Source organism: Trachurus japonicus, chromosome 17 (assembly GCF_045865225.1).
Source record: "Trachurus japonicus isolate A0001 chromosome 17, Traja_1.0".
NCBI lineage: Eukaryota > Metazoa > Chordata > Actinopteri > Carangiformes > Carangidae > Trachurus > Trachurus japonicus.
The window spans coordinates 4,242,693-4,270,105 of record NC_140923.1 but is presented as its reverse complement, the minus strand read 5'-3'; the positions used below and the strand labels follow the sequence as shown (position 1 = coordinate 4,270,105).

At 39.8% G+C, this 27,413-nt stretch overlaps 1 protein-coding gene across 2 annotated transcripts in view; it reads left to right on the top strand.

Annotated features, from left to right (window-relative positions):
- Positions 1–9,769: 9,769 nt before the first annotated feature.
- Positions 9,770–27,413, top strand: part of slc39a6 (solute carrier family 39 member 6) — a 26,688-nt gene continuing 9,044 nt past the window's right edge. The window contains exons 1-8 of one of the 2 annotated variants that reach the window (XM_085805317.1): positions 9,770–9,917; positions 19,600–19,826; positions 20,627–21,101; positions 22,178–22,316; positions 24,294–24,386; positions 24,519–24,688; positions 25,775–25,963; positions 27,044–27,128. In XM_085805317.1, coding sequence (XP_085661443.1) covers positions 19,600–19,826; positions 20,627–21,101; positions 22,178–22,316; positions 24,294–24,386; positions 24,519–24,688; positions 25,775–25,963; positions 27,044–27,128 — 1,378 coding nt within the window. In that variant the 5' untranslated portion in view covers positions 9,770–9,917. Of the gene's footprint in view, positions 9,918–19,523; positions 19,827–20,626; positions 21,102–22,177; positions 22,317–24,293; positions 24,387–24,518; positions 24,689–25,774; positions 25,964–27,043; positions 27,129–27,413 lie in introns of those variants that run through there. The other variant, XM_085805316.1, reaches the window with a different exon arrangement.

The window sequence follows — 27,413 nt, the reverse complement described above, 5'->3', positions numbered from 1 at the left end:
GAAATATCTCCAGTATCTGACCAGTCTACATTGTGTACTGTATCCCACAATGCAATGCGCCCCTGACGTCTAACCGTAACCAAAGATGGTAGTGAAGTATCTTTGCCGAGTACCGTAACTATGTTATAAGTTTAATTAATAAAATAAAACTTAATGCAGACTGATCGGTTCATTGTAAAACATTTATTTATATTTATTAGCTTCACTTTTCATTCAAACAAACTAATGCTACTGCCACAATTGTTAGATTTCATCAATGAGACCAACATTTATCTAAAAATAATTTAACCAGCTGGTGGTAAACCTCTAAAAACCAGCGGGTAAGTTAATTAGCGATCGTTTTCTGCCCCGGGATGACGACGGAGGTTGGCCGGGTGACCAGCTCTGCAGAGCGGCTGCTGCCTCTGTGATGTCCCGGTCGCTGCGGAGCTTCACTTCTCCGAAAAACATTGGAGCAAACTTCTAAACAGCCGTCATTTGAATAAACGGGACGTATATTTGGGATCTAAACTTTCTCGCAAAAGTATTAAAACTTAATAAAGTTACATAATTACAGCGCTAGAGCAGGAAATAAAACAGCTTTTAGCCTGTTTTACAGCTACCGTTGCTGCGAAATACATTCTGGGAAACTTGTATACTTGTGTGAACGGCGTCGGTCTGTTGAAGTAGTAGACTGAATCCCACATTCAGTATGCAGTATACAGTACATACTGTACTAACGCAGTATGTAGTAGGCAGTACGGTAGTATACGGTTTCAAAAACAGCCAGAATCTCAGTTCAAACAGATTAAAACTCAGAGCAGTTTCTCAAACAGTTTGAGGTCTTTGAACGCAGCTCAGCTCCAAAAATAATATTGTTCTTATGGGCTGGGTGAAGCAAGGCTCCATTGTTACACACACCTTTCATCTGTCTCTCTCTCTCTCTCTCTCTCACACACTGAGGCAGAACAATCCACAACTTTAGTTTAAAATATCTTTATTGTGAAGCAGACAGTATATCAAATATGCATCCATCTTTGGTTTATGCAATGCTTCAATATTTTGTTATATAAGTAACAAAGGTGTCCTATGAATAAGTAAATAAATGAAATACAATAGATGGGAGAAAATAATATATGTATATATATACATTTATGAAGTCAATTAAATAATAATAACTCCCTCTCTGACCCACCCAGTACTACTCAGGTTGTCCATCCTGTTTCAAGAAAGAAATAATCGGTTGCCACATCCTTTTGAAGTCTTCCAACCGACCACTAAGAGAATAATGAATCCTTTGAAGGTGTAATGTACAGTATCAGTCCGTGCCAGTGGAGGAGAACAAGTTTTTTTTTCCCACACAGAGCCCATAGGATAGAAGGCGGCGCTGCATATTCTGTATGTTTCCAGTAGTATAGGGAGGTTAAGCGACTTTTGACTTCAAGTCATGATGCAAAGGTCTCCTTTGGCATGGAAGTACCTTAGGGTCACACAAATAAATCTATCCAAAGACACATACATATATTTGTAACATGATTGCAATATATCCAGATTGTTTCTCAGTTTGAATGATAAACAGGGATCTAATGCCTTTCAATCTGTAGGGCGGACTGACATACAGTATAGGAAGCATAAAGTCCAGTCACGACATTCCATTATGGCTGATTTAAAATAAGAAATAAAGATGCTCATGAGATTGATAAAATGAGCATTAACAAACATTCACATAGGTAAAACTCTAAAACCCAATATCCTGTCACACAAGCAGCTCCATGTTTGTCTCAGAAGCTGTAGATCTCACCCAGGAGCTGAAGGCATTAGGGGATCTGCCTGAGTTTATATGGACTTTCTAAATGGAATGTGTATATGACATGCATTTTCATTTTAGCTAAAGTAGTCGCGGTAAGGAGTACATAATTGGGTTTTTTTTTTGTCTTGAAACCTATTTTATTGGATTCCTTGACCCCAAAAATGTATACTTTGACAGAAGCAAAGATATGGGCCTTTCAATATGGTCGGCGGCCAATTTCTAAAAAAAAAAACGTGCTTATTTTGGATACAAAGTGTGATCTCACTTGTGTCTTAGGATAGATTTATTTGTATGACCCTAAGGTACTTCCATCCCAAAGCCGGGGACCTTTGCATCATGACGTGAAGGCAAAGGCCTATTTTTGGGGGCTTAACCTCAGTGCTCTCTGATGCCCCTGTATAACCAAGAGTGGATCTGGTCATAATGTAGTCTTGAAGACTTTTGAGGAAAATGAAAACACTGCTGTCCAGATTTTTTCTAGTCTGGGACATAATGTGTAACTGTGAAGTAGATTTGCCTCAGCTTGGTTACATTTCTCACAGATGGGTGATATTCCTGGGAATATTCTATGTAATGTTGCTGTAATGAATTTTCAACTGGATCAGACAATGTCTAGCATTCAGGGAGCAAGTGTTGATAAATCTCAGACTTTACTTCCATACAGTATATCCTCCGCTATCCCCATACCCAATTCTTTTTCCCAGCCTTCCTTTATGTATTCCGTATCCACCTGGTCTAGCTCCTGAAATGAATCATATATAACTGAAACTGCATTCCTCTCCGTCGTGCAATCTCTGAGACACCTGTCAAGCTCTTTGGGGGTGGCGTTTTCAAAATGTTCCAGATGTGTCCTTACAAAATGTCTGACTCGGAGATATCTAAAAAAAAAAAAAAAAAAACCAACACTTTTTGACAGACCATATTTCTCCTGTAGTTGTTGAAATGACGCAAATGAACCACTAACGTACAGATCACCCACACTGTGCAGTCCAAGTTCTTTCCATCTATTAAAGCCTCCGTTTACAATAGAAGGGGTGAATGATGGACTTGTGTAAAGGATAGTTTCCTAAGTTTGAGTTGTTTTGATATTTGACTCCAGATTTGAATAGTGCTGTGTATGGTATGACTTTTTCAATCCACAACTTTTATCACTTGTATCCATTAAATCGTTCCTCACATGACGACCCGTTCAGGTTTTTTATTTATTTTTATTTTTAGTGTATTGTTGTCCCTCTCCGCCATTTTCTTTATACTTATTATTCTGAATCTTCCGCTATTTTTTGTCCTTTAACTCCTCCTTCATACTTTGTGCTGTTTCAACAATTCATATATCTTTTTTTTTCGTCACGCATTGTGAACAAAGAAATTTAACCAAAGTCGAGCCCGTTGTATATTCAGTATTATCACTAATAGATTAACCTTAACCCCCTTAACCCCTAACGCATTGTGAATGAAGATTAACCGGGTGTTACACTAAGCTACAATAAACATGTTTACTGGGTTTCGAAGAAACCTTTTTCTTTTTTAAAATGGTTTACCCTCCCTGAGGTGGTAAACCACTCGGACCAATGCAGACCAAAAAAAAAAAAACAGTCCAAAAGGTCCAAAAGACCACAGGGAAAAGTAAGAAACAGGGCAAAGCAAGAGCAGCGTAGCCTAGAAATCTAGATGCTATAGTCTAGTCTGGTTTATCAGACTAAGAGCAGGGTGGAAAATATGAACAAGAGATCAAACACAAAGATACATAGACTGGGAGAAAGCGAGAGAGCTGGGAACCGAAGAAAACTGAACCGGGGGGAAACTAAACAGGAAGTGGAAACAGGTGTTACGCTAAGTTACAATAAACATGTCATCATGCTACCACATGTTTACCGGGTTTCTAAGAAAACCTCAATAATTCATATATCAAAACGTGCAGCTTTTTCAGGACAGTGTTGCTATATCTTTTCTCTTTCATACTCTTTATACTTTTTAAAATATTTAAAAAGTTCTTATTTTTTTGTCCCATAGGAATGCATTCAATCAAACTCTTCAAATCTTCTTACTTCTTTGAACCTCTAAAACTTCAGCATACTTTCTCCCACAGACTTAATCTGACTTTTAAACTGTCGACAAACTTTTAATCTATTCCCGTATGACTCATCTTATTGATATCTTCCACAGTTTCAGATTTTGGGCAGTTTTAAAATCATTAAAATTTTTGACAAAATCCAGCTTTATAATGGGTGTGTGTTGCGTCTAACGAGCAGGGCTTAGAGTGCGTGACATCATCGTTAGAGTGAGTGAGAGCGAAAAAACATACTAGATTTTTTCTGGATAAACTGTCAGCACGGCCACATATTAAACTCTAAACACATGATTTTCTCCTCGCTTGTAGCCACACTTGTCGTGTCTCATGTGATGTGCTCAGAACAGCAGACAGACTTACTGAATTGTCTCAGTGAACCTCTTTGTGCGGTTAGATCCGCTCCAGTGGCTCACGCGCTAACTCGCGATACTGAGAAAAGTTTTTGCCCTGCAAACATTTAATGCACATCACAACGTTCAGGAAGGTCTTCTGACCCAGTTACTTTCTCTGTCTCTTTTCCTGTCTTTTTCTTCTTTCTTTCTTTCTTTCTTTCTTTCTTTCTTTCTTTCTTTCTTTCTTTCTTTCTTTCTTTCTTTCTATCCCTCTCTGCATCTTTCTTTCTTTCTTTCTCTCTGTCTTTTATCTCTCTTTTTCTTCTTTCTTACTTGTTTTTAACATTTTTTTCAGCTTGTTTAGCATTTCTTCACCAATGGCATTCAGCTGCTTTCAGCATTCACATGTAGCCTCGTAAACCAGCCGCTCCCGGAAATGCAATTCATTTCATTTCTGAGGGAGAGTCTGGCCTCATCCCCGTTGTAAGCGTTTGGGCTGGGCGGGAGTAGTAGCGTTGACAGACAACCCCATTCAGCCAATCAGCAAGTTGGTGTAGTGACGGGGCTTTGCACCAGTTGGCCCCTGATTGGCCAACGTGCTGTGTCAATCACAGCGGCGACGCTGATTGGCTCGGCCTTCTGAGGGTTTCAGTCCAAACGCTTACAACGGGGATGAGGCCAGACTCTCCCTCAGAAATGAAATGAATTGCATTTCCGGGAGCGGCTGGTTTACACGCTAATTCACACGCATTTCCAGCAGGAAATGCTTCTTTTTCTACAGTAGTTTTAATTGTTGTTTATTGCTCCTTTTTTCCCGTTTTGTTACTGTAATGTTTACTGACTTTTTTTTTAGATGAACACTGTTCACGTTTCACTTTTTAAAAAACTTTCTCCTTCTCTCTATCACTTTGTAAATGAGTCTTTGTAAATAAGTTCCCTAGTTAAACTAAAGGATGAAGAGTTTATAACTAACTTTTGCACGAGCCACTTTTTCCATTTCACCCGTTTGTTTTTTCTCTTCTGCACAATTTATACTATATTATCTCCAATCAAACAATGTGTATGTATGTGTATGTATAGCCTACTGTAGGTTCTGTACCAGTACATATATTTGTCATACATGTACATATATATATAGTGAATTCTTTATATTCTTATTCCTTACTTGTTGCAAGTGAATTTCCAACACATGGGATCAATGAAAAGTCTCATGTTTTAAAGGGGACATATTATGCTTGTCTAATGTAGAGTACCCGACGAGTCTACTCTCCTGACGGCCGACGAGTCCCGACTGAGCATGTTGAATCGGCCCCGACGAGACCCGACAAGACCCGAACGTACCAAACAGACGAGCTCCCGACACCGTCCGACGAGGCCCGACGGTCGGGCCGGTGTGTCCCTGGCTTTAAAGTCAGAGGTTGGAAGACGATCACATACCGTCGTAGTTCTGACCATAAACGGAGATTCGGCGGCGTTATTCTCATGACTCGCCACGAAACCGAAAGTAAGGAAACGCTGGTCGGCTCGCCCAGCATTTCCACCATCACTAATAATAACAAAATAACGATAGAGACAAAACGATATATTTATCTAAAATGGAGCCATTAACAAGTGGTAACATAGATTCATCCACATTAATATGAGACTTTTTTATAACCAAATAGAAACTCCTCGTTGTCCCTTTAAGGGGTGAGGAGGCACTCCGGATACGCAAATACACACAGGCTACTAAAGCAATGAAAACGTGAGTTTTGCATAATATGTCCCCTTTAAGTTTTATCTACAGTGAGCAGCTGTTTTTAGATTCAGTGTGTTGACTCACTGCCGTTTATCTGTGTGTTATTGACTCTTATTAATCATTTTCACATGTGTCTGAGTGTGTGTGTGTGTGTGTGTGTGTGTGTGTGTGAGTCCGTCTCTACACACAGCCTATCAGTCGACTCAGACCAGCAACAACCTGAAACAACAACACACGCTGCGTCTGCACCTTCACACCCAAACACCTGAGAGTCCAGAACACACAAACAGAGACCTGAGCTCTGTTTGTTCTCAGGGTATGTTCACTGTTTGAGTTTGAGTTTATTTGGTCAATAGAACAATGCATTGAAGCCGTGGCTTATTGTGCCTATACATTCTTTACATCAAGATGTTCACAATTACAGGATGAAGACAAAAAGCAAAAAAACAAACAAAACCAAAATAAGGCAAAACCGGACAGAATAGATATCATGGCTTACATTTCTGCAATGTGCCATGATAAAACGCTGTAATTGTCAATTATGTTGGATTTATACTTTTTTTTTAGTTCTAAAATTGTGGATTGAGCTACAGGTTTTTAAGATTTTAAGATTTAGCTACTCCCTGTAGCACCACATGATGTAATAATGTTATAAATGTTCACCTCATGATGTAATAACGCCGCATTTTGTAATAATCTGTCACATTTTGTCATCTTGAACACAATGTGTAATAAACTTTGCCGCATTTTGTAATTGTAGTTGTTGCATAATGCACCGAATTATTACAAAATGCAGGTGTTGCATTCTTTTTTATGAAGAAAATGTAATAATGTGGTGAATTATGTAACAACTAGGGCAACTAATGATTATTTTCATTATTGATGAATCTGTTGATCATGTAAATGTAGTTGTTTGGTCAACAAAATGATAAAAATGTTGAAAAACATCAATCAGGACGTCCTCAAATGTCTTGCTTTGTCCACAAACTAAAGAGAGACTCTGTTTATTGTCATAAAAGAACAAAGAAACCAGAAATATTCACATTGAAGAAGCTGGAATTAGAGAATTTTGACTTTTTTCTTTAAAAACTTGTTGACGATTAATATAATAATCGATTATTTTTCAATTAATTATTGTTCGATTAACTGTTGCGGCTCTATTAACAACTTATGTGAGTTAATTCTATGTTGCATTCAAGAATTGTATTAGAAAATGCTGCGTTGTTACATCATGAGGTAAAAATGTATTACATTATTATATAATATACTACAGACAGGCAGTGATTTTTCATGTTAAGTTCATTTCATTTTTTTTCCAGTGTCTGCAGCAGCTGCGTACTCTGTGTGTGTGTGTGTGTGTGTGTGTGTGTGTGTGTGTGTGTGTGTTCATATCTCCACTGTGGGACATTCAACAGCTTCAGCACACATTCGGTTTATCTCAGCGCCGCCACATGATTTTGCATCGAGTCGCTGAATAAAAACAAGTGAAGCTGTTTTGGGTTTTTTTTTACTCCTTCAAAACAAGACGCATCTTGTCTTGAAGTCACTTTTCACAGCAACGTTCACTGACCCGAGTTCATCATCAGACTCGGTCAGAGGAGCGGGGACAGTTTTAGTTTAAAGGCCCTTTATTATTATTATAATAATTATCACTGATCTTTGTCAAACTCTTTAATCTCCTCCGTCTCTCTGCTTTCACACGGACCTGTTGAACCCTCACATGCTGCCAAAGCCCAGTCACATGTATCTGACCTGTCCTCCTCCTCCTGCTCAGCATCTGCTCCTCCAAGTCCTCTTCTGAGAGGCGTTCAGGGCCGACTTGGAAAATACACACTACTGGCTGTGGAGGCCTCGGTCTCCACTTTGGACTTTGAAGAATTGTGTTGATCTGTAATAATTTGGAAAAATCAATCAATCAATCAAACTTTATTTGTCTATCATGTTTCATACAAGAAGCAAAGAGCACAAAAAAAAGACATACACACACATGCATTCACAGATTCACACACAACACTGAGGAAACACTAAACAACTGTGGATTAAAAATGAGGTGAAGTAGGCATTTAAGTATTAAATATGGCCCAGAACACTGGTGTTTTAAATAAACTAACCCAAACTAACCTTTTTATTAACGTAATAATATAAATTGAAAACATAAAAGAGGTTTGAAGTGTGTGTTTGTAATAAAGAATGATATAAGTCTTTAAGACTGTGATAAATATAAAGTGGCTCATTGTGTCATTCATGTCTGAAGATTAATAAAAACGCAAGAATCAGATCACTCGGTTTTCACTCTCAGGCTAAATAAATAGGACTTATATATAGGTTTATTTATAGGCTTATTTTATGTATTTATTGTATTAAATGTATGACTGCCGTTGATGTTTCTGTTTTTTGAGTTCTTTGATGATGTCCTTTTAAACAATGAAATAGACGTAGCACTTCAAATTTGGCTGCATTTTGTTGTTTTGCAATGACAATAAAGGCTATACAATAGGCCTACTATACTGGTCCATACTATGTTTAGCCTACTTAAAATCCATTTAGTTCATGTTATATTTGTTTTTATACAATACAATATTTTAATTGGATTAATATATGGTTGTTTTTGTTTCATTAGTAGGTAATTAAAAAGAGGCTTATTGTGTCATTTCTGTCTGATGATTCATACTTAAATGTGACAGAATCTACAGGAACCAGATGGCTTTAAAAAAGAAAAACTGAGTACATGCTCGACTTTTAGCCTTCAGATACGATGTAGTTATTCTAACTTATTCTTCCCTTTAAAGGATTGTAACAACTTCTATATTATTATACTTTCACTCTTCAGATATTGTTTCATCTGTATTAGTAATGGTTCAACAATGTTTTCAAGCCACCAGTTTTAAACTTATTTGAGTAGACTCAAGCTTTTCAATTCATTCATACTATTCTTCATTAATTCAAGTAATTGCCACCCATTTCATACATCCTCCGTCTTTCATCTTCTACTTTTACTCTTCATATATTGTTTCATCTATATTAGTAGCCTAATGGTTCAAAAATGTTTTCAAACTGTCAGTTTTAAGTAAATCTGAGTAGACTTCAGACTTTCAATTTCTTCATACTGATCTTCAACAATTCAAGTCATTTCAAACCATTTCATATTCTTCATATATTATTATTTCATCTCTTCAAGATTTCTTCAGCAGTTTCTCAACTTCATTCAGCATAGTTTCAACAATTTATTCAGCTCATTCAGCTTCCAGCTTTCAGCATTCACCCGTATTTCCTTCAATGTTTACTTTAAATCCATTTTTATTGTTAATTTGATTAATACGTGGGTTTGTTTGTGTGTTTTTCCACACGCAGGCCCCACTCCCCCCCCCCCTCCCCTCTTCCGTGTCTGCTCTGCTCTGCTCTCTTTCTTCCGGACTGATCGTCAGATTTCCGACGGCCCCTAAATGCGTCACAGTCCAGCAGCTTCTTACAGACACAGCAGCACCGCGTGCAAACGGCCGCGCGCCACACATCAACCCGAGGAGGAGGAGGAGGAGGAGGAGGAGAGGGAATCAAACACACAGCACTTCAGTCGCAGTAAAAGAAAGAAAGTCGAGTCGTGGTAAGTTGAGTTAACCACGGGGTTTGATCCCCCCCTCCCCGCCCGGCCCGGTGCCCGCCGGTGCCGTGGGGATGAAGCGTGTCTGCTGCTCTCCGCTCCGCTCCGTCTGCTCCACACGGCTCTTCAGCTTCCAGTTTCCAGTTTCCGGGTTGAACATATTTTGTGCACACGGCACCGAGCACCGCGGCTAGTGCAGAGCGCACAACCTCAACGTGTTTCTGTTTATTTATCTCCGGTGTGTGTGCGAGCGGAGCGGGGCGGACCACGGGAGCAGCAGTTTTCTTTCTTTTTTTCTTTTTTTATGGTTTTATGGCTCCTGGTCTTTGGCCGGAGGAGGATGAGGAGGAAGCCGCCAGGGCCTGGGCCGACTCAGCATCCTTACGAGAAATGTACGTTACGTTATCCACCGTCTCTCTGTCTGATGTATCCGAGCAACCGCGGCGAGCAGGCGAGCTAACGCAGCTAGCTATGTTAAGCTAACCGGCCGTTACAAATAAAAGTGTCGCGGTGAAGGAGCTCATGTTGAACTGTCGCCATTTTCAAAGAATTTATTACACCGAAAATGACACCGTAAATCTTCACTCATGACTGACTCAGGCGGAAGCGAACACTATGAACTACGACGGTGACGGTGACGACATCGCCGAACAACCGCAGAGAGCACGCGAGCTAACGTTAACCGACCTTTACAAAATAAAAGTGACACTGTGAAGGAGCTCACCCTGAACATCCGCCATTAAAATAAATAAATGAATAATTTATCGAGTGTTAAACACACTCGGTAAATACACATACACTACATACATACGCTCAGACTCAAGCGAACACTATACATTACGGCGGCGGCGGCGGCGACATGGCGGAATGCCGCGTCGCTCACATTGGGATTACACTGGTTCGCGCCGCTAGGTATCCCAGCATGCTTAGCGGAGCGAAGCTACCGCCTTCGCTCCAATGTAATCCCAATGAGAGCGACGCGGCGTTCAGCGATGTCGTCTCGGCTTCAGGAAGACGAGCCGAACCCCCTCAGAGAAAACACATAATTAAACGTCACTGTTCACATCCCATAATAACCCAACTGATGTGTTAGTAGTGGCCTTTAAAAAAAAAAAAAAAAAATTAGTCTCGAGCTCCAACAAAAGAAAGAAAGCAGCCGTTAAGTCGTGTTTTATCCGTCTAAACTAAAAAACAATAGCGCGGATTACAACCATAAGCTGTTTATAACGACTACATGCTGTTTTAGTGTTGGGCAAGCTACTTGGAAAATGTAGTGAGCTAATAGACTACAAGTTACTCTACATGAAATGAAGCTTCACTAACTACATCAAACCAACTTAATTCCCCAAGTCATTGCTCTAGTGATCAATAAAACTTTATTATATATATTTTTTTATGTGAATATGTACGGCCATGATTCACAAACTTAACTCTGAGTAGTAGGCTTCACCTCTTTCTCTCTCTCTCTCTCCTCCTCTGTCACCTGCCGCCGGCCGCCGCGTGCTGCAGCCCACGGGCATCAGCGGGAGGACACGTACATGACGTCATATGGGAGCGGTGCGTTTAAGGTCTAGGAAATGCCTGGGGAAATGTAGCTTCTCTCAGAGGTATTCAATATAGGCTACGGAAAGATACTCCATGAGAGGCTTTTTTTATGCAAATGAGAATGACTGATGCATCCTGGGTAATTTAGGGGCAGCACCCGGCATTTTTAAATTGCACTCAGTGGCTTTTTGTTTGTGTTTTGATGTAGCGTAGACTAACTAACAATCAATTTGAATGTTTAATTTTTTGTTTCTTTTGTAGCACTATGTCTCATAATTATTTTGACACCCTCTTTGAAACCCACCGGTCACGCCATCTTGAAAAATTACAATTAATTAATCTAGCGGTATGCTCCTTTAGCCTCCCACAGTGATCAATGACTCCACACAGCGGCCAGAAATGTCTGACCCAGACATCTACACGTATTTGGTCCAATCACCGTGTAGGTTTTGGCTAAGTGTTGTCTGTAAATAGCCTGTTAATAGCCAACTTTTTGTTAGTTAGTTTGTCAAGCAATTTAGGAATTTAGGCAGAACTTTTCAATGGAGGGATGCCAGGCGCTGCCCCTAAATGGGCGTGGCCAACCGTCACCCCACCTTGTCTGTGAACATGTGTGTGGATTTATACGATAGATAGATAGATAGATAGATAGATAGATAGATAGATAGATAGATAGATAGATAGATAGATCAGGGTATCCGCGGGGTCTTGAAAAGTATTAAAAGGTGATAAATCAATTCGGGGAAAATTAAGACCCTTAAAAAGTATTAAAAAGTCTTTTCACGACTTTATAAAGTCTTAAATTTTGAAGGTATTTTTTTCAGAATTAGCTGTCGAAGAGTTTGAGTCCTAAAAAACATTGTAAAAGTGTGTGAATTTATTCATTTAAAAACAAAAACAAAGATGAACTGGTACATAAAAAAGAAAAGAAGATTGTTTTTTTTGTTTTTTGAGAGTGGAGGGTTTTTTTTTGATAAACTTTGCCTTATCCCAGCCTATTTTGAATTCTGTAGCATCATAGTGGTCTATAGTCTTTATCACAAACTAAAACTGTCACGTTAAAAGTGTCACTGATATAAATGGTTACAGCTTGAAGTGGCGGTGAGGTGTTGAAAAATATTGAGAAGGTCTTGAAAAAGTCTTAAAAGGGTATTAGAATTAACTTCAAGATTCCTGTATATACCCTTTAGATAGATAGATAGATAGATAGATAGATAGATAGATAGATAGATAGATAGATAGATAGATAGATAGAACTTTATTCATCCCGAAGGAAATTATTCGGCCAGGCCGCTCTAGAGGAAAATAACTTAGTTAAAGAAAATAAATAGGACACAAAGAGGAAAATATATGATAAATATATCCCGCAATGTCTAGACAATGAATATACACGACAAAGGAGCAACCTAGATATAAGTTAAAAGTTAAAATACAGTGCAACATTAATATAATTTAAAGAAGTGATGTAATACAAAAGTCCAACAAAGTTATACAATCTGTAGGTAGATTAAAGTGAGATGTTTATATTTTCTTATGATAACATTAAATATTTACACTACTAATAGTAATATTAAGCATGACAAAAATAATTTAAATCATTTTCACGGGAGTTTGCGGCCGTTTGTTTGACGTTGCCTAGGAGATCTGTGCCAAATCTGGCGAGAGTGTGTCGTAGAGACAGAGACAGGTCGTGAACAAAGTGGCACACAGCTATTGATTTCACCAAGCCACGTTTTAATTGGAAGGGGGGCGTCAGATTTCCACTTTATTGCTACACGTTTCTTAGCAATTGTCAGAAGGATTTTTGTAAGTTTCTTGGCATAATCTGTTTTTAAGATAGGAATTAGTAAAGTTCCCTAGTAGACAAATTTCGGAAAATTTAACCCCCGTGGATATTAGAGTTTAGTCATCTATATCTATGAGTAAAATAGCTTAAAGGGATAGTAGCATTTTTTAAAAGTCTAGAAATAGCCCCTAAGTACTTTAATTGCAGTAGAAGACTCTCTGCACTCCTCCCGTTAGCAACGCCAGCCCATAATAGCCCTGCCCAGAGATTTACAACATACATTGTTGTGAATGGACCCAAAGAAACGGCCTATTTTCACGGCCTAAAAGAGTTGGTTAGGTCCAAATAAAAACTGTGTTTTTCCTGCACTTTGAAGGGCTGGAAAAAATTATATTATAGCGAACTATGGAACTGTGTATTTTTTTTCACGTAAAACCTCTTTTAGGCCGCGAAAATAGGCCGTTTCTTTGGGTCTGTTCACAACAATGTATGTTGTAAATCTCTGGGCAGGGCTATTATGGGCTGGCGTTGCTAACGGGAGGAGTGCAGAGAGTCTTCTACTGCAATTAAAGTACTTAGGGGCTATTTGGAGATCATACAACTAGGGGTGGTTAATTGGCCCAATTTCCCGATTCGATTCGATTACGATTATTGAAGTCTCGATTCGATTACAGACCGATTTTCGATTATTAACGATTATCGATTCGATTTTCGATTATTAATGATTATTGTTATGATTATTATCAGTCAGTTGCTGAATTATTATTAGCCTATTTTTATTTATTGAATACCACAGATTAATTTTCTCTTTGTGCGTTGATTGCTTGTTGGCTCATTTTTTGATTCTTGGATTTTTTGTTACAATAAGTTACTTTAACTGATCATGGACCCTTTGTATTTTTGGAAGTGTCACAAAGGAGATTTAAATTAGTAAGTCTATTTTTTTGAAAGACAGATGCAACACATATTTTACTGTAGGCTTTAGATAATGTACACAGTTATAAAAACAGAACACAACACACGTAACTAGTGATCAAATAATATTGCTCTGGAACAACCAGCTTGCACACATTTTACTTTAGCCTACTGTTATAAAAACAGAGCAAGCTGTGTAACTTCAACTTCAGTGATCAAATCATTGCTCTGGAGCAACCAGATTCTTATGGAGGAAGACCAGCTGGTCCTCATGTTGTGACGTGTTAACAGCGCTAAAGCCAGAATTAAAACAGTTATTACAGGGTATCCGCGGGGTCTTGAAAAGTATTAAAAGGTGATAAATCAATTTTGGGAAAATTAAGACCCTTAAAAAGTATTAAAAAGTCTTTTCACGAATTTATAAAGTCTTAAATTTTGGAGGTATTTTTTCTGAATTAACTGTCCAAGAGTTTGAGTCCTAAAAAACATTGTAAAAGTGTGTGAATTTATTCATTTTATTAAAAACCAAAGATGAACCGTAAAAAAGAAAAGAAGATTGTTGTTTTTGTTTTTTGAGAGTGGAGCAATGTTTTTTGGGTTTTTTTTTTAGTTAGTTTTTTTAAATTTTCATTCTAGCCTATTTTGAATTCTGTTGCATCATAGTGGTCTATAGTCTTTATCGCACACTAAAACTGTCACTGATGTAAATGGTTACAGCTTGAAGTGGCGGTGAGGTATTGAAAAATATTGAGAAGGTCTTGAAAAAGTCTTAAAAAGGTTTTAAAATTAACTTCAAGATTCCTGTATAAACCCTGTATTAGCAGCTTTACTGCTATGGTTGTAGCGATGCTAATTTCTGTTAGCCCGTCTATGGTGTTTTACATTATACAACGTTAGCATTAAGCTAGCGGACTTTATGCTTCAAAAGCAAGCTCACTGCTGTCTGTCCCATAGAAAAACATGACAGCGGCAGCCTAGTTTGGAACATGAACCACGTGACCGCGCTGGCGGCGACATCAAAAGCTGTCGCCACTCAATTGCATCGATCTTGTCTCGCTCCGGCACCGTTAGCACCTTGTTAGCACCTTGTTAGTGCAGACACACTTGCTCGCTGGCTCAGTTACACGGCGTCTTGTTATGACAGACAGACCGCTCCACCTTGTGGTTAAATCCTGTATGACATCCAGTAACAGGAGGACTCGCCTTTGTATTACAATTTGAAAAATTGAAAAAAAAAAAAAAAATGAAAAATTTTTTTTTTTGAAAAATATAAATAATCGATTTTTGGAAAATTAATAATCGATTCATAATCAGTCATTTAATAATCGCGATTAATCGATTATCGATTTTTTTCACCACCCCTACATACAACCCCACTTAAAAAAAAATGCTACTATCCCTTCAACTACTGAAAAGCTATTTCATGTAGAAACTAGGGCCCGACCGATTTATCGGCGAGCCGATTAAATCGGCCGATTATAGCCCGTTTGAGACTAATCGGTAATAGGCCAAAACTCGGCGATTGTCGCCGATATTTTCAGGAATAAAATGCAGGGAATAAAACTTGGTTTTACTTTGAAAAGCTTCCCCCGCACCGGCGCCGACCTCATGACAAGCTCCATCCACTACCACCTCAGTCACAGCACACAGCAGAGTGACTGATCTGTCTCAAAACCAGTGTTGCCACTGGCTTTCTGTTTCCCTTTTTTTTTTTTGTTTTTTTTGTTTTTTTTTACCGCGGTCGGGTTGTGAATTAATTAATTAATGCTCGTCTCCAGCCGTGTTGGGTCCAAGATTCAACAAGCCGGTCGGGGTCGGGTTTTACCGTTATATACCGGCTCGGCAGTATGCTCATTTATCACCAATAAACACAGTAGATGAGGGTGAGTGACTGAGTTGAGGCTGTGTGACGGGTGGGGGGGTCCGCGGCGTGGAGCGGTGCGGGACTCTGACTGCAGCGGGGACTATCATGTCTCTGCTCCGTGACACTGTGAGACTGACCGCCGGTGAGCGCTTTGACACGGTGCCGGGCACGGCAGCAACCGCTGATTGCTTTTGATTGAAAAGAGAGAGAGAGAGAGAGAGAGAGAGAGAGAGAGAGACGCCGTGCCGTGTAAAAAAAAAACAACAACAAAAAAGTATCACGTGTCATGACTTCCTGTATTTGGCCCTTCAAAATAAAAGCCCATATTGATTTTGACTTCATTTTGACAAGACAGGGCTTCAAATGTTTTTTTTTTTTCATGCAACCAATCGACCAATGAAATTTTAGTCGGCTAATGATTTTTTTGGTCGACCAGGCAGCCCTAATTTATATATTATATAATATATATAGATATATTATTATAGTAATACAATTTTAAAACTTAATAAAAAATAATAATAATCGGCCGATTAATCGGTTATCGGGTTTTTTCCCCCCTAATAATCGTAATCGGCATCGGCCCCCAAAAATCCATATCGGTCGGGCCCTAGTAGAAACGCTACTGAGAAATGTAGTTAAGTTACTAACGCCGCTACGGCCCAACACTGGTTTTAATCCACATCCGGAATTAGCTGTAAATCTGTCTGTCTGTCTGTCTGTCTGCAGACCCTCAACCATTCAACACAACTCACCAACTCACTAACACATGTTGTGTAACGGTGTTTTCCACTGTGTGTGAACATCTGGCTGACGTCACTGTGATGATACCGACATGTCACACATGTGGTCACTCTGACTCCAGCTGATTCACCTCCTCTTCCTCTTCCTCCTCCTCATGAAGTTCAACTCCCACACTACGTTTAGTTTTGACGCAGCAGATGATGAGCAAGTGGAACAAAAACCCTGTAAATAAACTGAATTAAGCTGAATAACACGACAAAAGATGCAACGTGTAATCTCAGCTATTTATTGTAATTAATAATACATTCCTCCTATAAGTGGTACAATTATTAATTAATTTAATCACAATGTAATTAAAGGGCCAATATTTGAAAGACAGAAGCTGCTGTGTTAAAACTACATAGTCAAGATATACTAGTATAGTATATAAATGTAGTATAGTCAACAAACATCACATCATCAAATTTTTATTTGTATAGAAATTAAGCAAAATGAGCATTCACACCATTTTATGCTGCCCTGATTACTATTAGGCCTAATTATAAAACTAATGGAGTTTATTCTTCCTTTTTTCCTCACATTGTTTAAAAGTTGATGTTTTTTTAAACAGTCAAAACACAACAGATCGTGTCGTATCTATTCAATCCATTCATGGTTTACATACATTACATAATTACAAACATAACACCATAAATGTAAAGGAGCAGGATGAAGAAAAGCTTATGACACCTGCCTCTTTCTGTAGTTATCATTTAGATACCAAGCATTGACACTATTTCACACAATAGAGAATTAAAGATGAGGAAACATAAAATAATATTTAAGACTTCAGTTTTATATTTATTACACATTATAACAACAATAACTAGAGAGTTCTGTAGCAATAAAAGGTAAAAAAGAAACAAAACAAAAGAAATCTACTTGGAGATAAACTTCTCAAGTCAAGTTTGTTTGTTTTGTGTCTTTGCATGTGTTTTTATATTGTTGAGTTGAGCCTTCGTGGCCACCGTAGAAACACGTAGAAACCCGCTCTGCTCTTAGTCAGCGTCTGTTTCACTTCCCTCCTCTGAAGAAACGAGGAGTCGTTGAATCAGCTGATCCGTCAACAAACCACAGAGGAAAACAGAAGCTGGAACGTCAGCTGCTTTTATTGTTTTATTATTGTATTATTTTATTTTATTTTATTTAACAGCTGCCATATTTAATTAACAGCTGCCAGGCGGCGCGGAAGCTGTGAGGGAGAGATAATCCTGTCAAGTCTGGGTCCGTTTCTGCTCCACATGAATTACGACAGCAGATTAAGATAATCCACAGGAATTCATAAAAAGCACGAGGGTGAGAGAGGCAGCGGCCGAGTCCGACCACGACTCGACTCGCCTCGCCGCTGAGTCACGGACCTGGCTGTGAAACCACCAGAGCGAGAGCGTTGTTGCGTAACGACTGTGTCACAAGGGCTGCGTTCCAAAAAAGCGGATCGAGTCGCCTTCGCTCACTTTGCCATTTTGGGGAATCCCTTCATTAAAAACAAATCGGCTTCCTGTATGATGTCACTAGGCTTCTGCTCGGCCACGCCCCTTTAGGGAGACCAGAGGCAGCCTGGAGTGTATTGACTCCAATGGGAAAACTGAATGTGAACACAGATTATGGTCTGTCCTTTCTCCCCACAGTCACTGAAGTAAATGTTGGACTCATTTTCCACAAGCCACATCTCTTCTGAACAGTTTGACACCAAAATGGACAATTTTCAGACGGACACATCAGGAGAAAATCCACTTTGTTCAAGACCTGTCTCTGTCTCTACGACGACACTCTCTTTTTTAGTCAATGTACATTCAAATTAGGGCCAATGGCATGAATTTTTTGCAAATATTGGAGAGAAAAGTTGAAAAAATGTAAAAAAGTAAAAAAAATTCTAGAAAAAAGTGGTGAAATTTCTCAAAAAAGGTCAAATTTCTCAAAAAAAAGATTTAAAAAAATCTAGAAGAAACGTGTAAAATTTCTCAAAGTAAAAAAAAAAAGAAATAAATTCTAGAAAAAGTGGTAACATTTCAAAAAAAAAAAGTAAAGTTAAAAAAATAATAATTAAAAAAGAAAAAATTTCTAGTAAAAAGTGGTAAAATTTCAAGAAAAAGTTGGGGACCCCCTTGAACCCTCTCAAGGACCCCCTGGGGTCCCCGGACCCCACTTTGACAACCACTGTCCTAGGCAATGTCAAACAAACGGCCGCGAACTCCCGTGAAAATGATTTAAATTATTTTTGTCATGCTAAATATTACTGTTAGTAGTGTAAATATTTAATGTTATCATAAGAAAATATAAATATCTCACTTTCATCTACCTACAGATTGTATAAATCCACACACACGTTCACAGACGAGGTGGTGACGGTTGGCCACGCCCATTTAGAGAGACAGGAAGTGAAACCATTTCATATCATTGGAGCCGCTCATGGAGTATCTTTCCATTTATTGAATATCTTTGGTAAATATAACAGGCCTGGGACGATACGCTTTTCTACCGATTCGATTCTTCAACGATTTTTTTGGACGCCGATTTGATTTCAATTGCGATTCTATATCGATATTGAGAATGCGATTTTTAGTCCGCATTTTTGTGTGAAACAGTTGAATGATTATGATTGTCTAGACTATTTCAGGAACCATATTTCCCGCAAAAATACCCAGTTTTTAAGATTTATTCAGCAGCAATATATATGTTCTCTTTTCAAAAGCCTGGACCGCGTGAAAGAGTATAGAAAAAACAGGCTTCTGAGATATAGACTGAGGTGAACTGCTACATTTTAACAATTATTTGCACACAAATACTGTAGGAGCCTATAAATTAACAGTGTTTGAAATATTCAAGTCATTAATTGTCATCTATAGCCTACCAAATGTTTACGTTTATTTTAATCTTTTTTTAAATTACAAATGACACTCTAGCATTTAAACTCCTACCAATTCAGTGTTACGTTTGTTAAATGTTCCAGTAAATGTGCATTTACCTTTTACTTTGGTGCACATCTGCTGATACAGTTCAGACTTCATCTTTTTTTGCAACGGGACGATATTTAGGGATTTAGGGATTGTGAAAACAAGTAATTGTGACATCCCTAATACTGATATTATGGACTCAACCTGCTTTTGAAACGCAGCCAAGGTTCCTCAAACACACCGTGATGCGTTCAAAGACCTTTTTTGTTTCTGTTTGGTTTCCTCCACAGATGATGAAGAAGGAGGAGAAGAGGAGGAGGAGTGGAGCCGTCCTGGCCGCCGTCATCACTTTCCTCCTCGCCGTGGGTTTGTCCGGCGCCGACTTCTCGGTCGGTCCGGACTGTAGCACGTCCAGCGCCGCCGCCGCCGGCAGCCCGGCGCGGTTACTGTCGGCCGTGGTGGACGCTCAGCGGGCGGCGCAGAGCCAGAGAGGCCACCTGGAGGCGCTGTTCAACAGGTGAGCTCCACCATGTCACCGCAGCTTCTGCTCAGTCCGTTATAAGTTAAGTTGTAAGACGTCAAAGTCCATTTTAATGTCACATGACTTGTTTTTTCTTTTCAAGGGTGAATAGGCTATATGCCCAGCTGGCTAAAATCCAGGAAGTAGTGGTACTTCCTGGTTGGTACTGCCTGAATTTCAGCCAGCTCCTTTATTTCCTGTTGTATTGGCCAAACTGATTAATCCCGGTGTGTCTGACCTCAAAACAATAATCAGACACACCTGGCTGGCTGAAATTCAGAAAGTACCAACCAGGAAGTACCACTACTTCCTGGATTTTAGCCAGCTGGGCATATAGCCTATTCCAATTCCTTGCTTAACCCTAAATCTTAACCCTCAATCTCAAAAATGTGCGCTCCCGCTAGTGCAAGTGCTGTCCCAATTGTCAGAAAAATTAAAGGGATTCAATTTTGGGTGAACTATCCCTTTAAGTTGAGGGGCAAGTTTAAGGGCTGTATTGTCCCCAATATTGAGATTTTCCGACACCACCCTTGGGAGCAAGGGCTACCCAGAATGCATTGCGTATTTTCACCAAACCGAAAGCTGCAAAGAAAGCGAGTTACAAATTGAAGTATTTTCTTTGTTAATAGAGATACAAATATTAAGAAAACCATTGTTTTATCTTAGTTTAGGCCCATTTTATGGATTATTTAAGTGGTTAGTTGGAGAAAACCTGCTCCCGTCCAGGTTAGGTTCACAGAGTCAGTTGCCATAGTAACTGACTCCGACTGACGTTGTTGTTGTTGTTGTTGCCGTAGGTACGGGGAGAACGGCTCCATCTCTCTGGCCGGGTTGCGGCGCCTCCTGCAGAGCGTCGGACTGGAGCGCATCAGGAAAGTGACGGTGCAGCACCACGAGCAGCCGGGGCATCACCACGACGACCACCATCATCACCACCATCACCACCATCACCATGACAACAGCAGCAGCAGCAGCAGCAGCAACAGCTCCCAGCACCAGAAACAGGTTCAGGCCGAAGCGCCGCAGCCGGGGAAGTTTCCCCAGACCGGAGAGAGCGGCGGTCAGGACGCCGTCGCCACGGCAACGGGGGGGAAGAAGAGGACGGAGGACAAGGAGAACCGCCACAACCTGTTCGACAAGAAGACCACGGCGGCGGCTCAGGTGGGGACGACGCCCGTGTACAGCGCTCAGCTGCTGGTGAAGCCGACGGCCGCAGCCGCAGTCGGCCACGACCACGACAACAGCAGCCTGAACGGCAGCCTGAACGTGGAGGTACGACAGGAACTTCTACCACACAGCTCTCCTACCGGGGTCGGCCATGTGGCGGAGTGAAGGGTGTAGCTCCAGTGATGTTGCTAGGTAGCTACGCGTCCTGCGTCTCTTCCTGCGTCACAACAACTCGTGTTTAAAACCATGGGAACTAGTAGCGTTGTCACCAGGACCAACACTTACTGTAGGTACCAAGTACCGCGAGTACCGAAAAAATACTTTCCTTTTTGCACAACGTTTCTCTCTGGATGAGTTTCAGGCGTGCCGATTATAGCCTGCTAGAGCACAAGTATTTAACGAGTCAAAAAGCCGCCGACACTGATCACTGCCTGAGGAGTTTTAATGCAGCCTGAACGCAGCTCAAACCGACCCGGTGCCTCCGCACGGCGACCAAGCTTTGATAAACACACCGGATCCGCGCCGTTTTACAGTATCCTGCCTGCCGTCTTTTAGCCGGTTGCTACCGGAGCTTAATTGAAAAAAAAAAAAAAGCGCAACTAACGATTAATGAATGAATCGATAATTTGCATCCCTAGGCCCTAGTTTTTTTTTAAAAAATTGTGGTATCGAATAAGTATCGAGAATCGTGGAAATTTACTGAAATTCGGGTATCATGACAACCCTATTGGGGACCCATTGAATCTCCCAGGGACCCAAATCACCACCTGTGGGTCCCGGGGACTCACTACATTGAAAACCTATCAACATCACTGGTTCTCATCTATTTACATCGAGGACCCCCAACACAAATTAGATCACGGACGCCCACAGGACAACATTTTGAAGCAAATACCAGAAATGCTTAATAATAAATATATAATGTTACTTTGTATGTACGTTCAAAATAGGAACAATTTTTGGAAATATTGTGGAGATATTTCTGGAAAAAAATTGTAAAAAAAATCTATCCATCCATCCATCCATTGCAGAATAGTCAAAAGCCCCAATAGTTAAAATCAATGTAAGAAATTGCGATAAAATCATGATTTTATATTTTTGCTGTACAATCAATCATAGTTTCACATTTGTGCTGCTGCGGTGTGTTCAAGTGTCCTCCTGTCTGTGTGTGTTGCCTTCAGTGTCTGAACGCCTCCAGCATCCTCTCCTATCATGGGATGTCTCAGGAAGTGGGCGTATCCCTGGGAGACTTCAGCCTCCTCTGCCCCGCCCTGCTGCACCAGATCGACGCCGGGGCGTGCATCGCCCACGGAGACGGAGGTAGGACATCTATCACAGATGAAATGATTATTGATTATTAGAGAAGTTTTTCAGTTTGCTTTTTTTATTAATTAATTTTTATTTTTATTTCAGTTTACTAAATTATTTTTCCACTGCTACTTTTAGTTTTAGTGAACTATAATAACCCTGCACCACCGTTTATCCTCTTATTTACATGTTTTCTATGGTTAAAGGTGTTTTCTGAGGTCGAGTTCGTCAATTCAGTTTTAATTTTGTCAACTAAAACTGTATTCCGTGACTAAATTGTAACGAGAACGTAAATTTAAGAAGTACTGACAACAAAAACTAAAACAAAACATCTGTTCATTATGAACTGACGAGTAAAAACGTGACGAAACAGCTGACGCTGGCCGGTCAGGTTGCCATGGAGTTTTCACTACCGAGACAACATCCTTTTGCAAAATCTATTACAGTATAACAAAACTATTAAATTACATCAAAAGACTAAAATGAGACTAAAGTAAAGCTGATTTCCACAGACTCAAACAAAACTAAACTAAAAGACTAAAATGAAAAAAAGTTTTATAATCTGTGTCTGAATGTAGAGCAGTGGTTCTCAACCTTTTTTGAACAAACACCCCCGTTCCATACCATGATCCTAAATCAATCAGTTTTAAACTTGTTTTCTACACTTATCTGTTACTTTATTCATATTTCACTGCTTTTGTGAAGCTAAGACTCTGGTAAACATATTTCAAGCACCAAAACAGTTCGCCCCTCATGACTGAAGGTGTGTTTTTTACACAAGGGATTTGAACATTTTCAAAAAGCAGACTTCAAATTTCCAGCATTTGGCCTGAATTATTTATTTTTTACAGTTCTCTAGAACAAAACTGGCCTGGAATGATGAAGGAGCTGTCCATAGTTACTTAACCAAAAGTCTACGGACTATGGAAGTTTTAATGCAAAGTTTTAATGCTCAAAATACAAACTATATCATGAGGTGAACCCTCTGTTGCGGTAAAAAAAAAAGACGACCCAGGTATTGTTACATCCTGCAAGTACTTTAAAAAGGTGAATTTAATGGAAAAACTTAGCAAGTGGCCTCAAAGCTTCAGTGCCCAGTTTTTTTCAGTTCGCAAACTCAGTGTCAGTCTTTATGATATTGTTCCCCCTCTATTAAGTCAGAGGTCCTTAAATGTGTGTTTCTCTTCTACATCTTGGAGGCGACGTCTTTACGGGCTTCCCTCTTCAAACGGGGGATTTGTGCAAGACGCAACATCTGAACTACCCACATGCACGCTGTAACTATTAAGGTGGCGGCCAAAAGTCGCCTTAGATCGGCAGGAAAACTCTGTCAGGTGAAGTCGGGCGGACATGTGCGCGCGCTTCACCGCATTATGAGTGTTCGATCTGCGGGTTAAATTGGTTGAAAAGTAGGTTATTTATGTCAGTTATTTGCACTTAAAAAGTTGGGAAAACATTAAATTTTAAAAAGTAGAGCGCAAATGAACTTTGTAGGAGTCAAGTTGTGGCGCCCCCCAGAAAGTTTAGATACCGCCCCCCGGGGGGAGAAACCCTAATGTAGAGGAATGAAACATGGCCGCTGCTCTGACAGATTATAAAAGAATCTGGCTCGACTGGCTTTTTTCCCCCACAATGCATCACTGCCGATCGATCAGAGCGAAACCTGCTGAGATGACGCGGGTGTTTATCAGCAGTGAAGTAAACACACACACACGACACACACACACACACACACACAGGGAACGGGAGGGAACAGGTTTTTCCAGAGCCGACCCTGAATGCACCATGACTCACCTGCAGCAGGGAGGAGCGAGGAGATGAACCGGTTTCCTGGATAATGATGATGATGACGGCGGCGTGGTGTGTTCAGGGACAGTCGGTCGTTCTGGTTCTACCTGTTTGAGCCACCGCTGCTCAGGTGTGATGGGATTTTTTGCTTCATTGAATCTTGTTTTTTGTTTTGTTTTGTTTTTTTGTTGTTATTTCTAGACCATAAACATCATAAACACGCCCACGGCAACCACAACCACTCGGGCCACGACCACGGCAACCACACGGGTGGAGAAAAGTACATCGCAACAGGTGAAACATCTGAGAGGAGGAGACTTGTTTTTTTAGTCCACGTCGTCACGCCTGAAGGAGACGTTAACCTGTGTGTGTGTGTGTGTGTCTATGTGTGTGTGTGTGTGTCTGTGTGTGTGTGTGTGTGTGCAGCCTGGGTGGGCGGCTTCATCTCCATCACCATCATCAGCCTGCTCTCGCTGGCCGGCGTCGTCCTCATCCCGCTCATGAACAGAGTTTTCTTCAAGTTCCTGCTCAGCTTCCTGGTGGCGCTGGCGGTGGGAACGCTGAGCGGCGACGCCTTCCTCCACCTCATCCCACACGTGAGTCCACGCCGCACGTCTTTACGGCTGTTTTTTATCTTTCTTTTTTTTTTGAGAAATTTTATATATATATATATTTTTTTTTTCAGAAATTTTACCACCTTTTCTAGAATTTTTTAAAAACTTTTTTTGCGAGAAATTTTACCACTTTTTTCAAGATTTTTTTTAATTTTGTAATTTTTATTTTCAGCATTATTATTTTTTGTTTTATTATTATTTATTTATTGTTTTTATTATGGTTTTTCCATAAACATACAAATTGAACACATTACAAACAAAAACAAACCAACAGTGGCCACAGAAATCAAGACACAGGAGCGTTCAGTCCATTTCAATTGACAGTGATGCAACAGCTAACCATTTTTAGAGAAATAAGTGGAAAAAGGATACAAATTTTCATAAATCAAAAGATTTGAAATCTTTCACAAAATATGAGCAATAAATAAATGACAATTGATCACCAAGCAAGTGGAAATCTAGCCTCACGGCCCAATTCAGCATTATTTTGAAACTTTTTTTTTCTTTTTTTTAATCTTACCAATTTTTTCTAGAATCTAAGAACTTTTTTTGAGACATTTTGACCACTTTTTCTACAAAATATTTTAGTTTTTTTTTAAAGAAATCTTACCACTTTTTTCAATAAATTTTTTTTGTACTTTTTTTTGGAGGGGAGAATTTTTAACAATTTTTCTAGAAATGTTTAAATGTTTTCGGAGAAATTGTACAATTTTTCAATACAATATTTCAAAAAAATTCGCACCATTGGCCCTAATTTGAACGTACATTGACTAAAAAAGGAACGCTCTTCAGTTTCAGAACAAATATTTTTGTATTTCTGGTGTTTGCTTCAATATTTTGTCCAGTGAGGGTCCGTGGCCTAATTTGTGTTGATTTAGGGTCCTTGATGTGAAAAAGTTTGAGAACATTTATGCCAAATATCCAATGTAAAACATGTTCATTCATTCATTTATTTATTTATTCTGTTAGTTAGTTAGTTCGTTAGTTCTGTGAATGACCACACAGGACAGATTCATGTTAGTTTTTCATGTTAGTTGTTTTATTTCTGTGTTTTTGTTCCTGCTCCAGTCTCAGAGCCATCACCACCACCACGGGGATTCTGGGATGGATCTGGACGGTCACCACGGCCACGGGGAGCACGACGAGAACCTGGACGGCGTGTGGAAAGGTCTGACGGCGCTGAGCGGAGTCTACTTCATGTTCCTGATCGAACACTTCCTGACGCTGGGGAAGATGTACAAGGACAAGAAGCAGAAGGTCAGAGGTCAAATAGACGACGACAACAACAACAACAACAACAACAACAACAACATTAACGAACAGTGAACAAGACTAGATTAGAATTAGAAAGAGAAGATTTAACTTCTAAAACTATTAGTAAAAGTAACTTCTGCATCTCACAGAAATAGTTGAAGACATAAGAATTGCAAATTTTACACAGCACAAAATGGAGTTACAGTGTTTTTCATACAAAAAGCAGAATGAAAAAGTTTATAAAAATAAAGCAAACTAAAGAGGAGAGATGAGACAAAGATTTTTTACATGAATGAATGAATTTAATTTTTATTGTTTTGTCCCACAAGACACAGAGAAAACTCACACAAACGGGGAGAGAAGAGTTCATAATCAACACATCAAAAGTTGTTCAAAACCAAAACCAAACGGAAAAGAAAACAGTGCCAAGCTTCGATTGATTGAAGATTAATTAAACAATCTCTCTATCTGTCTTCTTTTCCAATATTAGCACTATTAAACACATTGAAATGAATCATTCATTCCAGCTTTTGCTCAACAGAGCAGCAAAATATTTCAGGGTTCTGTCAGAAAGAGTCACACATCATCTACAACTATTAGTAAAAAATAACTGTCTGGAGTTCTGCATCTCACAGAAACAGACCAAGACATAAGAGTTGCAATAACTTATTTTACACAGCACAAAATGGAGTTACAGTGTTTTTCATACAAAAAGCAGAATGAAGAAGTTTGTAAAAAATAAAACAAACTAAAGAGGAGAGATGAGACACAATGAGGATAAAATCATCAAGTTCCAGAGTAAAAAATCAGATTTTTACATAAATGAATTGAATGAATTTTATTGTTTTGACTGATAAGACACAGAAAAAACTCACACAAACCAGGAGAGAAGAGTTTGTAGTTTATTTTTAATGTTAGCATTACAACACAATTCACCTCATATGAATTCTTTCTTATTAAGGTTTGTTTATTCTCCTCTGACGTGTAGTTTAGTCGGTTCCACAGTCGAATCATTTCACATCTCAGTGAAAGACGGAGAGTCGACAGGTTTTAAAACGAGGCGTTTGTGTGTCGTCCCGTCAGATCCAGAAGAAGTGGGACCAGAACGACAAGTCGGACCCAGAGAAGCAGCCGGCGCTGAGCGAGACGGACCGCAAGCCGCTGGAGGGTAAGGACAGGAAAACAGGGGGGGAGGGGGGGGGGGGGGGTGGAGGGGGAGAGGGGGAGGAGGAGAGAGGAGGAGGAAAGACGTGAGGAGAGAGAGGAAAGAGGAAGAGGAGAAGATGAGAGGAGGAGGAGGAGGAAGAGTGAAAGAAGAGAGGAGGACGAAAGAGGTGAGGAGTGGAGAGAGGGGGAGGAAGAGGAGAGGAGAGAGGAGGAAAGGAAGAGGAGAGATGGGGCGGAGGAAGAGTGAAAGAAGAGTAGAGGAGGAAGAGAGGAGGAGAGGAGAGAG